This window comes from Equus quagga, chromosome 14, assembly GCF_021613505.1.
Source record: "Equus quagga isolate Etosha38 chromosome 14, UCLA_HA_Equagga_1.0, whole genome shotgun sequence".
Lineage (NCBI taxonomy): Eukaryota > Metazoa > Chordata > Mammalia > Perissodactyla > Equidae > Equus > Equus quagga.
Window position 1 is genome coordinate 73258446 of NC_060280.1, and position 14334 is coordinate 73272779.

The 14334-nt window shown below is 52.5% G+C and overlaps 2 protein-coding genes across 3 annotated transcripts in view; both read right to left on the reverse strand.

The window, feature by feature from the left end:
- Positions 1–59: 59 nt before the first annotated feature.
- ESAM (endothelial cell adhesion molecule) lies at positions 60–8598 on the reverse strand. Its single transcript, XM_046637657.1, has 7 exons — positions 8385–8598; positions 4647–4834; positions 3380–3581; positions 3025–3180; positions 1470–1592; positions 1050–1176; positions 60–807 (listed from the first exon to the last, which is right to left on the reverse strand). The coding sequence occupies exons 1-7, from the start codon at positions 8452–8454 to the stop codon at positions 492–494; spliced, it is 1182 nt and encodes a 393-aa protein (XP_046493613.1). The 5' UTR covers positions 8455–8598; the 3' UTR covers positions 60–491.
- Positions 8599–12687: 4089 nt separating this feature from the next.
- The window catches only part of MSANTD2 (Myb/SANT DNA binding domain containing 2), a 30235-nt gene continuing 28588 nt past the window's right edge, over positions 12688–14334 (reverse strand). For both annotated transcript variants that reach the window (XM_046685937.1, XM_046685936.1), the window contains exon 4: positions 12688–14208. In XM_046685937.1, coding sequence (XP_046541893.1) covers positions 13356–14208 — 853 coding nt within the window. In that variant the 3' untranslated portion in view covers positions 12688–13355. The remainder of the gene's footprint in view (positions 14209–14334) is intronic.

The following is a 14334-nucleotide window of genomic DNA, read 5'->3' on the forward strand; positions in this document are numbered from 1 at the left end:
ATAAAAACAAGAACACACATTTCAAGTTAGTTTCAAGATAAAAAATATCTTCCCTAACCCCTGCTCCAAAAAAACCCAACCAAGCCAATATAACCAGGACAGGTTATATTAATGCAGGGAGCTGGAGTGGGAGTGAAGGATGATGTTAGATAGGGGTCGAGGACAGATCAAGGGGGCCTGGAGGACTCATTGACTGGCAGTCTCCACCAGGGCCCTGGGGGGCAGCCAATCTCAGCAGCATTCCACTGCAGTCACAGAGAGGACTGGGGGGGGGGGGGGGGCGGGGGCCAAGGCTCTTCCTAATCCCAGGTCCACTTCCTCCTCTTCTGCCTCCTGGAAGTTTGGGTCTTAACTGAAACTCAGTTTTCCCACAGTAAAGAAAGGTGGGGACAGAGGACTGGAGGTCTGGAAGGTGGCCACCCTCCCAAAACTCAGGCCTCTGTGCTAGGGGTAACCCCTATAGGAAGAAGAGAAACCAGATGGCTAGGCCATCACACCAGAGACCCAGCTTGACTCTGGGCGGGCACCATCACAGGGACAGCACCCATTCGGCTCAGAGCAGAGGAAGAGACTCCCCCAGGGCTGGGGGATATTGGCTGGGGGTGGGCCCCATCTGTCCTGGGCAGCCTTGGGGAGGGCAGGACCTGACTGGAGAGGCTGGGTGTGGGGGTCAGTGCACCAGGCCTGGCCGGGCCTTGGGGTGGCCGGAGGGCTCGTGCTGAGGTGACAGAGGAAAGGGTCCCATTCTTGGAGATTGTGTCTGAGCCCTTAGGCCAGGGCAGAGTCCGAGGAGCAATGGCGTCCTCCCTAGTCATCAAAGAAGTAATACGAGGTCAGAAACTGGAAGGGGGAAGAGGGGAGAGTTTCTACATGCTTTGTCTTACTCTTCCTTCCCCCCACTTTCAACTCCCTTCTCCCTTGAAATGTGCCCATAGAAATGATGTTTCAGCCACTGCCCACCCTTGCATTAGATGAAAGCTGCCTGAAAATCCAGCCTCTGTAAGGGGAGCTAGGAGAACCCCATTTCAGCGGAGACCGGGGACACTTACTTGATATCATTGGCTGGCTCCTCTAGGGCCTTGCCCCGGCGGTGGTACAAGATGACCAGTCCAGCCAGCAGCCCCAATCCAGCCAGGGTTCCCACAACAGCTCCAGCAACCACCGCAGCTCTAGGCCCTGGAAAAACCTTGGTGTCAGAGGGAAACACCCAGCTGCTCCCTACCCCTCTCCAATCCCACTACCCGTTGGCCACCAGACTCATGCACTCTTTTTGCCTGTTAAGAAGAGGGGTGGCTGTCAAATAGAATATGGCCAGTCGCTGACCAAACATACGTACAAACATTTGACCAGGACAGGCTCCTTGTCCTGTTACAATGAGAGGCCCCAGCAGACAGGCCTCCTGGCCTCTCTTACAACCCCACCCCCACCATTACCAATCTTCTCCTTAACCACACTTACCCCTCACTGACCTGTGCTCACTTCCAGGGTCACATTGCACTGGGCACTGCCCACCTTATTGTGGGCCATGCAGATGTAGACTCCGGACATGGAAGTGGAAAGGTTTGTGAGGCTTAAAGACCCGCGGGTGGCATCTGTGGACACAATTTAGCCATGAGTCCACAGACCCTCTTTCCTACTGAAAAAATCCTGCCCGTCCTGTGCAATGTCCTCTTTGACCCTCTGGGAGACTCGGCTGTCTGTTCCCTGATGAAGGGAAAGGTGTGCAGCCAGCATGCTGGGCTCTGCTCCCAGCTGCAGAACTGCTAGCTCAATACTCTTCTCCATTTCCACTGCTCAGTATCCCCAGTCTACATCTGAAGGGAGGCTAAAGAGGAAGTTATGCCCCGAAAAAACAAAACACGATTTTTACTTTTATTTCTGAATGGCAGAGCGATGAGAGAGAAAGAACACTAAGCTAGGAATTAGAAAACCTAGGTTCCAGAATAGGCCGTGTGACTTTAAACAAGTTACTTGCCATCCCTGGGTCCCAATTTCTTCATCTGTAAAATGGGGGTAATATGACCTACTTGACGTTGAAAGGATTATATGAAATTATCACTACAACAGTTAAAGTTTATTGGCTGCTTACTCTACACCAAAGACTAAGTTCTTTACATGTACTAACTTACGAAAATTTCACAACAAACCTATGAGGCAAGCACTGTTTAAAAAAACAGGGGCTGGTTCTGCTTCAGCAGCCAGGGGCTCGCCAGTTCAGATCCCAGGTACAGACCTACACACCACTTGTCAAGCCATGCTGTGGCAGGCGTCCCACATATAAAGTAGAGGAAGATGGGCACGGATGTTAGCTCAGGGCCAGTCTTCCTCAGTGAAAAAAAAGAGGGGGTTATTGGCAGCAGATGTTAGCTCAGGGATAATCTTCCTCAAAAAAATAAAAATAAATAACTTTTATTATAACAATGGTCCAATTAAAAGTAGAAAAATGGACAAAATGAAAATTCTTATGACTACTCCCTAGATCCAAAAATTGCTAACATTTTGCTATACTTATTTCATTTCTCTCTTTTTATGAGATATTTTAAAATAAATATTTTAGCATGAATCTCCAAAAGCTAAGGACATTGTCCCACACAACTACAATACCATTGCCACACCTAATAAACTAATAATAATTCTCTAAAACATCTAATACTCCATATCGAAAATGTTCTAATTGCCCCAAAATGTCTTTTATAGCTGGTGTGGTCAAATCAGAGCTATTGACATCCTCACGTTACAAAAGAAGAAATGGAGGCACAAAGTCACATGCTAGTGAACAGCAGAGCTGGAATTTGAACGCAGATTATGTGGCTCCAGAGCCTCTTGAGTAATACAAGCACAGCACGGGAAGCACCCAGCACGATGCCTGCACCTGGTGGGCCCTCTTTCTCCACCCCTCCCCACATCCTCCTTCTCCCCAGGACTTCTCAGCAGCGCCTCCCCTGTTCACCCCAGTCTCTCTGGTACCTCTGGTCTTTCCCCCACCCCAGCCACAGTGTCACTTGTCTCCACAAGTTCCCTCACCTAAAACTGGTGCAAAGAAAACCTGAGGGGATGGGGGTGGCCGCTCCCACTGGTACTGGGCAGCGGGCTTACTCCTTGGGGACTGGCAGCTCAGGGTCACGTTGGTCCCCACACGGGGCACGCCCAGGAGACGGCAGGATGGAGGAGCTGGAGGAACTGAGGGAGGGGAGACTGGTTAAAAACTCACCCCCAAGGGACCAACAGACCCCCCCCCCAGCCCCCTCCTCCCACACACAATACCCTTCTGTTGCTCCATTTGCCCTTCCTCCAGCCTTTGCATCAGCCACTTGGGAGAGACCTGCCTGGCCTCCCATGGGGGTGGGGAGATATTGGAGAGGGTGTGCTTCTCACTTACCCAGCACATTGAGTTTTAAACTTCTGCTGCCATGGCCCCTCTCTTTGCCTTGACTGTCGTGCACGTTCACAGAACAGAGGTAGGACCCGGAGTCTTTCTCCTGGAGGCCCTGCAGCCGCAGTGACACATTCCGGGAGGGCATGGGGTAGACCAGGGATGCTCCAGGTTTGTTTGACAGGGTCCCACTGATGTACGCCAACACCTGGTGGGGCAGAACACCTCCCCCTTACTACCTGCCTGCACTGTGCCCGCAGATTAGCTAATCCCCCTCCTCCAAACTGGCAGTCTTCAAATGCCCCTCACCTGCACCCATCCCCTCTAACCTGTACCAGCCCCTCATTCACCCCGTCTTCCTAGTCACCCCCTCACCGCCCCAGGTCCTCTTCACCAGAACAGCTCTTGTTCCCTATACATTGTCTCTTCGTCACCCACTGGAGGTGTTTAGAAAGGTGGTATAATCTGCAAGGGCTAATGTAAATAGAGAGTATGTATGAAAGAAACTTAGACTGCAAGGGTAGATCCAAGATAAAAAAATATACATGTTTTTTAATCTTTTTCCAGAAGATGCCCCTCCCCTATGTATAAGTTCAAGCCCTGTGAAATCTGGATCTACCTCTGTGATCTAAGTTTCTTTCATAGATACCCCCTATTTATCAAGTGACCTCTTGAACACACTTTCTGGGGCCTTGGAAGGAGCCCATGCAAGCAAGGGGCTCTGAAAATGAAGTGTCATTGGCTTCTGGATAAATCCACCTTTGAGCATAAGTCTGATGTCAAGAAGGAGGATAGGTGGGAGACTGTGAGAGGAGAATACCCTTGCCTCTCCAGGAGGGTATAAAGGGGCAGCAGGACAGATGATCATTTGGGAAAAGAAGCGGCCTGTGACAGTGTTCAAAGCACAGAGAATGTGAAAACAGAAAGATGCTCAACTTTCAAAGTTGTGTGATAATTGCCCTAACCCTTCTCATTTCCTCAAACCCCAACCCTCACTTCCCCACCCTGAAAGCAAAGTAAAACGCCACTCTACTTTTCAGTGTTTTGTGTGCTGGATTTCTAGGGAAAGCTGGGAAAAAGAGAATTCTTTTGGGAACCCTCCAAGGTCAGAACAAAAATAGAACCGATGAGGAGGACCTTGCTCTTCCCTGAAACTTCTTCCCGGACCCTACTCCCTGGCCAGTCCCTCGCCCCACGGTAGACAGCTCTTCCCTACGGCCCTGACGGGGCAGCGCAGCAGCTGGCCTCTGGCTGAGAGGCTTTCCTCCCTTACCTGGTCCGGATCCTTCCCCTCCTGTACCAAGTACCACATCACGGTGGACGTCTCCCACGGCTGAGCGGAAGACACTTCCCCTGGCAGGGTGTACCAGGCCGGCAGCACCACTTCCGCGCTCTCTACCGCCTGCAACCCGGTGAGGCTGGCGGGCATGTGCAGGTCCAGCTTGGCCCGCGAGGGGGACGCTGGGGACAAGAGCGAGGCATGAGCGCGGAGGGCTGGCTCCCAGTTCGGTCCGCAGACCCTGCCCAACGCGGCGGGAGGAGAGGGTCACGAAAGTCCTGCGGACAGGAAGGACGAGCCTCGCGAGGTCCCGCCACTGGAGGCCTCGAAGACCGCCCAGGGCCCGCTAAATTAGCGTCCTGCTTTCAATTCCATCAGAGCTCGTTCTCCCCAACCTCAGCCTGTGGGTTTGTAGCGGGGATAGGGACACATTTCTATGCATTTATTTATATCCAGAGGCGCAGGTTTCGGAGCACCAAGAAGAGGGGGCAGATTTCCAGCGAGGAGGGGAAGACATCCAAGAGGAAGGGGAGATGTAATACGTTTGATGTACACTCTGCTTAGCCCACTTGCTCCCCGAATTCCCCCAGGGCGAGAGCCAACGGGGCAGACGTGACGCCGGTCAGGATCGCCGGCGTTCCTCGCTCCTGCGTTCTCAACCTCATGGGCGGAGGGGGTTGGGAGGCCGCCCCGTTACTGATTAACCCCGCGGCTCCTTCTGAACTGCTCCGAGCGAGAGCGAGAGAGGCTGGAGCGGCCCAGCGCCCAGCCTGGCCCAGTGGCTGCAGTGCTCCTGGCCTCCCGCTCCGTCCTGACACGTGGGCTTCCCCGGAAAGCGGAGAGTTGAGACCCAGAAAGCTCCCAAGGGCCCTTTTGGGGCCCAAGCGATCTGGGCGGATACTCTGAGGTCACAGGGAATAACAGCAGAGCTGGGACGAATGAAGGGCCCCTGATAATCAAGTACAAAGCTTGTGTCTGCGTGTGTCCAGTGTTCAGGAGGTGCACTGGGGTGTTGGTTTCAAGGAGTGGACTATCGAATCAATACTGGCACCCTGGCGCCCAGGAACACTCACTTTTTGCCCTTCAGAGAGGCAACGGAGCAGCCTGAATCCTAAGCCCTTTGGGGGAATAACCTTGGGTTTGTATCCGGCCAGGCCTGAGTATTCTGGCCGCCCTAGTCCTTGGCCCTGCTCTTCCAAGGCCTCAGCACTCCTGCACCAGAGTCTGAGACGTCACCTCCGCATGGTGACCAGGCGGCCAAAGCGCGCTCAGGGTCCGCAGGCCCGGCTCTCCGCCCTTCTAGGCCCAGACCGAAGGCCTCTGAGGGCCGAGGAGCAGATCCGGCCAGGATGCGCGCCGCCCCCACCGCTTCCCGGCTGCGCGTCTTTACCGAACCACCACCCCTATTCCTTGGCCTTTGCAGCACCCCCTTCCCATTTCCTGGCAGGTCCCTGCGGGCTGGGCAGGAAACTTGTGCCCAGTGATAAGAGCCAGAAGACAATGACGGGGGGGCCACTGGACCGGAGGCTCTACAAGCGAAAACAACCTCCGCCTCAAGGAGCCCAAAGCCCCCTGGGGACCCGCCTGCTCGCTCTTCGGGCGAAGCCAGGGATGCCAGGAGGCCTGCGGGGGGTGGCGGCTCTTCCGAGGCCTTCCTGCAGCACGCTCCCTGCGGCCAGAACCAGCTCCCGCCGGCCAACCTGCCTGGGTCCCGGGAGGGGCGCCAGCCTCCTTCGCCACACACACCCCAGCGACCCTCCCAGGTCCCGCATTTATAATTTCACTTTACAAAAGGTAGACGGGGGTTAAAATAGATAGTAAGGAACAAACGCTCCCTGTCCTACGCCGCCAGTCAGAAACTAGGAGCTGAAGAGGGCCCGAGGCTCCGCCGCCCCCGTCCCGGGTGTCCGCTCGAGCAGATGCCCCCAACTCTTCGTCCCTTTTCGCTCCCGGCGTCCACGGTGCCATAGGGAGAGGAAAACGAGGTGGTTGGGTCTGAGCGAAGGAGAGAGGAGCAGCCCAAGAGAGTGACCCTTCTGGCCCGCTCCGGGCCGAGAGTGAGGGAGCAGGCGCGGGCCGACGGAGAACGAAAACGGGCCGGCTCCCCAGGCCGACTATTTTTAGTCTCCCTCCTTCTCTGAGAAACTCCCCCCGCGGGCTTCTCACGCCCCAGGGGCAGCAGCGCTGAGCCTCCGAGGAGCGCGCGGGACGGAAGGGCCGCGCTGGGAGCCGTCGGGCAGCGCCGGGTGCCTGCCCGAAGCGCCGTGGGTCCCCAGGGCCATTTAACTCTCGAGCGGCTGGCGGGAGCTCGGCAATCCCCCCGGAACGTTGAGCCTGGGCCGTCATTATGAAAACTGAGGCTCAGAGTTCGGATAGAAAAAGGAGGGGTTGCAGGAGAGCTGCAGACCGTGCACGGGCGGCAAGCTTGAATTCTTCTCCCTGGCTCCGGAGGCCCAGCAGGTAGGGGGATGGGGGAGTTGGGAGTAGAAGGCAGAAGGGAAAGAGGCGCTCAGGTTGAAGTTGGGAGAGGCAGGCTGAGAAGTTGAGGGATCCTGGGGCAGGCCCACCAAGCCTAGAGGGGCCGGGAGCTGTATAGGCTTTGGTGCCGCTGGCTGCTCTTGAGCCCCACACTTTGTCTGGGGACCCTAATACTTCATGCCACAACACCCTTGCAGCAAAAACCAAGCTAAAGGGGACATGAGTGAGAAGTGGTCCCCACCTCAGTCCTCATCACCGTGGCCGAATTACACTCTACATCTTTCCAAGCCTTACTTGCCCCGGAGATTTGCAACCTGAGAGAAATGAGGAGTTAAAGCCATCTCCAACAAACCCAGCCTTCACCCTCATTCAGGATCCTTGAAGAGGAGTGGCAAGAAAGCCTGGGAGGTAGCAAGTGAAATGGCTTATAACAGGTTTAGTTCCTGCAGGGTCCTTTTCTCCCCAGATGTCACATTGGGCCACCCCCAGTTCCTGGGTGCCTCTGGAAGCCTTCAACACTCCTCAAGAATTTGCTTCAAGGAGGCGCCCTTCCTCTTTGACTCTTTGCTTTGTCCCTTTGGCTCTGGGAACGAATGGGGGTAATAGAGCTCTGGTGGGGGGGGGTCACAGTTCTGTCCTTTAGGCATTGGAACCCCTCCCCCATTTCCTGTGTCCCAAATGACCTCACGGTCGTGCTTTTGGGGCACCTCCCTTGATTCCCAGGGCAGGAAGCAGCAGGAGGGGGCAAGAGGGAGGATCTAAGCAGGGGAATTGACATGAAGTGCGTGTGTAAAGCTCAGGGGACCAGGGAATTCCCGGGGGCTCTGCACATCGGTTTGTGTGTGGGGTGGGGGGGGACCTGAGGGGGCTGGAGTTAAGTCCTTAAGCTCTTTAGCCAGTGTCTCATCTAGCAGCTCAGCTCATCCGGCTCTGCTGGGTGGAGGTGGGGAGTTGGGGCGAGGAATGGTTCTGATAGCTCACCCCAGAGGTCTACCCAGGTGATGCCCTAACCTCTCCCCACCCCGCACACCGCACCCAAAGTGGGAGCTGTCCCCGACAGAAGTCAGCACCGGCCAGGGATGCCCTGAGTGGCGGGGGTGGGGGACATGTCCGGGGGAGGGCAAGAGTCAGAGGCAGGAGTCCCGCCCCCCCCCCCCCCCCCAGGTCCTCATCAGTACCCAAAACCACCTCCCTCAGGGTCAGATTCACCCCATCTCCCATCTCAAGTCCCCTCCTGGTCCGGGTTTCACTCACCGAGGGTACTCAGCCCCAGGAACAAAAACCGCAGCAAGTTGGTCGCAGGGGGCCCGGGCAGGGAAACCATGGCCTTCCCTGGCCCCGACGGAGTCAGGGGTGCAGGCTGCGGGACACACCAACCGACAGGTGCTGAGGATGCACGACAGTCGGAGCGGACGCGGGAGCCGGGCCACTGACACCAAGGGCGGCTCTAGCCAGAGTCTGTGCGTGTGTGCCGGTGGCGGGTGGGGACCGACGGGGACACGGGGGCGGGGCATTCGAGGGGGCGGAGAGGTCGCCGTCCTCTCGGGCGGAGTGCGCGGGTGACCTGCCGCGGGGGGGCGCTCTTAGCGCTCCGACGGCCGGATCTTGGGGCCTCTACCGGGTCAGGACGTAGGGTGGGGCCGGGTAAGTCGTGGCGCCCTGCGGCAAGGGGAAAACAGAAGGGTCCTGAACCGTCACACTGCGGCCATACCCTTCCCCCTCGGCCAGTGTGGGGTAGGAAAGAGGACTAGGAAGGGAAGGAGGTTTGGGGATTATCCGACGTGCAGGGGCCACCCGCACCACTGACCCCGTAAACGGCTGGAGCTCTGGCCCGACTAACTGGTTCCGAGCTTGGGGGTAAGGCGTCCTCGGCCTAACCCGGGCGGCCTTCCTGGAGGAAGGGGAGAACCGCGTTTTCCCGGGCCCACTGGGACTCCTCAGTGCGGGGGGAGGAGCGGCAGGAAGGGGCCAGAGTACCGGCCGCGCGGGTCCCGTTCTGCTGTCCGAAACCGCCGCTTTCCCAGTGCCAGGCGCGGGCTGGGCCCCGGGAACCCGGCCGCAGGAGCTCGTCGGGGGAGAGTTAGGGCCACGGCCGCCTCCGCCCAGCCCCGCACGCGCCCCCCGCCCGAGGCTGCCCGGAGGAGGCCTGGGGCCGCACCGCGCCGGCGGAGAGGCGGGCTCTCGGCAGGTTCTCCGAAACTCCCTAAAACCCAGGCCCGAGGGTCACCCGGGTCTTGTGCCTCACAGCCCGAGCAGGTAACAGACTGGCACAAGGAAGCCCCGGGAGCTGAGCGGGAAACTGAGGAAACACAAGCCTTGTTCCCAGCTCCTCGCCTCTGAAAAGAAGGGCTTAAATATAGGTCTTAGGCTGCCTGGGGAGGAGGGGGCGGCTGCGGGAAGGTAGACTGGACACAGTCCCTCCATTTCTTTATCCCCTGTATCTTCGCTGCCTCCCATCCCTCCTCAGGCCCGCTCTGATCCTTTAATTCCCGGCTCTAGATCTCGTTCGCTGTGAATTTAATTTAACGACCCCACCCCCGCCCGCCTCCCCAGCCATTCAGTCAAAAGGCCCCTCTGCGCCCTCTGGCGGCCGCGGCTCCCCTACAGAAAGGCACGCACCTGTTCTTGCCTCTGGGTCCAACAGCCAAAATCAAGATGCTTCAAACATCCGGGGCCAGCTCAACCACCGAGCAAAGGTCGCCCAGGGCAGAACGCATAACCAGTAACTCCTGGCGCTGTCTGCTCTGGGTGGCAGTTGACTGGGAAGAAAAGCAACCAGGCCTCCTGGATTCCATTTATTCCACACAGTTATGCTCTTAACATTGTGTCCTTTGTGCCTGCACTGCACAAGGTCTTTTTCTACACATTGCCCCACAGACCCTCTCAGCTGCTTCTTCCTAGTGTGACCTGCCTGGCTGCTCTTCAAATACCTACCAGGCAGTGGCTTTGAGAAATGCCTACGCAAACGCCAGACTGCTCATGCAAACCCTGGAATCTAATACTTGGCAGCTCAGTGGCAGCAAAGGCAACAGAAATAGGTAACTGCCCAGGGACCTACAAACCTGGAATTGTCAAGTAGATTGTGAGTGAGTGTCTGGGGTGGGGGGCTATTGGTTTGGTTTTTCTATTCTATCTAAATTTTTCTTGACTTTAGTCTACATTGCAAACTACCTCTTGTAAACATCCCTTTGCTTCCAGACCAGAGTACAGTCACCCCAAATAAGTAATTCCTTCCAAGAAATGCAGTGCAAAGCCTTCTAGTTGTACCTCCCAGGAACACAAAAGCACTACACAGCCTGTGCTCATCCTAGCGAGTGCTACATAGGGTAGAGCCTCAACATTCACTCTGTAGCTAACTTTTCCTTCAGAATTTGGATCCCAAATAATTTGCAACATCGGAAGGAAAGCTGCAACCAAACATCTGTAGGCAGTGACTGTCTCCATGTGACACAGGGGCAGTCCCTTCACTGTCACTGCCCTCACCCCAAAGAACTTTCCAGACTGTCTCCTATTTAATCACTTTTTTCTTCTGACCCTGAGGCAGTCAAGTGCTAGAAGTTACCAGAGCAGCTCTACTACTTTCTGAAAGTTTTTGCTAAGATGAATTTTAGGGTGCATATTGCTCTCCACCCCTGTGTAAAATGAGCATGTTGGCACAGGTGCTCTGTGAGTGACCTGGGAACTGCTTGCATAAACATGTTGCGTGCAAGAACTAAGTCCAGAGTTTCATGTGTTAAGAGACTCGCAGGTCACTAGATTTCTTCCAATCAACCTCATCTTTTATCTCTAAAGTATTTTCTAATGCTGATTCTTACATTTGAATAGCGTCTCCATCCCCCTTCAATCAGTTATAAGGCTTCATTAAGGTCTAAATACTCCACTTTTTGATTTTAGCAATGCTCATATAGTTATCTGACAGGCTGCTGTCCTCTTTTCTAGATTGTTCTGGCCAAAGAGACAGGATATTCAGTATCAGCAAGCTACTTTCTTTCCAAGTCTCCATTTCCCAAAGCTCAGCTTTGTCCTCTTGCCCCTTCCCCTCAGCCACCCCAAGCCAAGTGGTGAAAACACATAGTGGGTCCGTCTCTGCCATCTTCTCCGTGCTGCTCATGGTGGTCTAGCAGTGCCCCATTCTCAGTAATGTTAGGTAGATCCAAAACATCCTCCCTCAGTGCTCCCCAAGTGCTCTGCCCCAGCTAAGTGGGAGAGAGAAAAAATGCATGAAGCATGGAGGAAGATGGGCACGGATGTTAGCTCAGGGCCAGTCTTCCTCAGCAAAAAGAGGAGGATTGGCAGCAGTTAGCTCAGGGTTAATCTTCCTCAAAAAAAATAAAGAAAGAAAAAATGCATAAAGCATAATGTTAGTTCTGGGGTTGGTCAGTGGCAAAGGTTGGGGATGCCATGTAGTACTCCTGGTAATAATGCTTTTTTTCTGCAGCACTTAGCACTGAATACTATGAGATTATTGCTACAAGATGGTCAATGGAGCCTCAGCCTTTAGGTCTGTAATTCCAAGTTCCAAAAAAGAGCAAATTCATGAGAATTTCCTAAGGCCCATGCCTACAGACTGTGCCCAGGGAGATGAGGAACTACACTCAAACATTCCAGAATATCAATACTCTCCCTGAACAAGCACTCACGTTTAGCAGCTCACATCAGAAAACAGCCAACTCTGTAAACCTAGACTGAAATGACATTAATAACAGTTATCCCATGGATTATAAGCTCTTTTGCCACTAGAAAAATAAATAAGCAGCAACCAACCAAGCGATATCAGAATGAAAACAATCACTGAACTGATTTGAGACCATTCAGGTTGCAGGACAGAAAAAAACGTGTTTTTTTTTTTTTTTTACCAATATGCAATTTTATCTTCAAAAATGTAGAAAAATGGGGAGAATTATAGCTCTTACCTGGATTTTCAGTCCATTTAAAGTAGAGCACCTGAGAGATGTTGGGGGATCATGGAAGATAAATAACCAATCAATCAAGGCCCTGCCATGAGACCAAAGTGATCCTTGACTACCCTCCTAGTAGGCTGGTTCTTAGCCAGGAGTACTAACCTCTAAGTGGAATGCTAGTTGACCCAGAGAAATCTCTGAAAGATCTAAACGTGATGGTTACTTTCCCAATGGAGTGATACCTTACAATGTCCTATCCTATGGATCATTTAAAAAAATTTGGGGGGTCTTCTCTCCTTTTTCATGGGCAGCATGATGACATCAATTCTCCACTTGGACCCCTTGAGAGAGATGCCCCTGATTACTGAGTGTAAAGATGAGGACTGAAAGTCTCTTACAAATTCATGTACTTAGAGTCAGAAGGAATATCCTAGTGGTTTTCAAAAAAGAAATACTAAATGAAATGTCCAATGACATCTGGAATTCTGACAAGAAATACTGACATTGGTTAGTGGGATACAGAGAGCGAAAGGCACTGAAACATCCTGCTGTTTGTTCTGTTCATTCTTAGCAGCAAAGTCAGAGCACAGCCCCCATTGCCAGTGCGACTACAACTCTGCTACGAAAAGCTCAACTAGGACGCCAAGAGGCCAGGAATTCCTTTAATTTGTTTTTTTTAAAAAAAGTTTAAATGGCAACACAACCATAAAGTTGGTACATCACAGAAACAAAGGTCTTTGCAGGCAACACTGATTGGGAATAGCAAAACACTTGGTTGGTGAAAAAAATGAAACTAAATTATATACAATAGTAGCTAAGGGTGATATTGAAAAACAGTCTTCTTTACTGTGACTCAAGATTTAACTTGCCATTATCTATTGCTTATTTATTCAGGGTTGTAAATAATACTTATATAGAGACATAGAGATGTGTAAAAATGAAACATTGTGAAAAAAATACAATTTTTCAATTTCATATGAAACTCAAAGTATAAGTTTTGTCCAATATGGAATGTACCTACATTTGTTTATATCAGGGCTCTAAAATCCATTTAAAAATTGGTTTTTGTTTTTAAAAAAGAAACAGCTGACCCACCATGCAAGTTCGCTGTATATCTTGCTTGCTCAAAATGAGCATTTTCAGGTGAGGTCTGTTTTTTCTGCCCAGAGTCTACTATGATTCCTTAGAAGGTGTACCGGCCCAATCGTGGAAAGAATTTCCATGAAGAGTCTGATGGCAGCATCTGAATGAAGGACAGTCTGGGTAATGAGAAGTGAGTAGAGAAGAGGGAGGTAAGAGCCCAAATCCTTATGAAGGATGACATTCAGTTGTTAAATTTTAAGGGGTATCCAATGGCTTTTTCCAGGCATTCAACCAAAGAGCCAGCGGAAAGAAAATCCCTCTCTACTTCTACAAATTTGATATAGATGGATTTGGGGGAAACTCCAGGATCCACAATACAGTTCTGAGACAAAAACCCATTAATACCAACCCAATCTTTGCTGAAGGTTTTGGTATTTGCTTGGAAATGTAAAAATAAGCATTGCTGCAGAGTCCTGACCTCAGCAATCCCGAGGTAGCAATAGATAATTCGGGTGGGTTCTATTTCCACCTGTAATGAGGCTTGTGCTGAGAGGGTTTCCAAGTCAATCCGGCCCTCCTTTCCGGCGTCCAGGGAACGTCGCTCCATGTGGGGTGAGGGGGGCCTCTCGATACATTCTTCATAGCCAATGGCATAAAGGCCTGGGCTTTTGGGAATGCCTCCTGGCAATAAATATTGAACAACGTTGCCACCCGTTGGTTTGGAGTGGGCAATGGGTATCCAGTCAATTTCCATGTGCAGCTCCAGGCACCTAGCTTCACTAATAGTGATCTCTAAAAATTTGTAGTAGACATTTTTCCAGTTCATTTTCTGCACTCGGGTCATAATGATACGTCCCTCAGGCTTCTCGGAGTTGAAGTACTCCCGGAGTCGCTTGCCAAGGGGTACCTGGGAGCTGATCTCAGCATAATGGTAACGGATATCCTCTTTCCAACGGGTGTTATAACCAATTCCAAAAATGGCCAGTTTATTAGAAAGATGAAGCCTTGAAAAGTCTGTCCAGCTCTGAAATAGTTCCCATTTCAACTGTACTGATTCCAAAATCTGTACAATATTCTGCATGATGTCTCTCTTCCTAGAAAGAGAAATAAAAGTCAAATTCCTCAGGTGTCTAGATCAGCACTGTTCAACAGAACTTTCTGCAATGATGGACATGTTCTATATCTGAGCTGTCCAACGTGGTAGCCATTAGCAGTTAAAA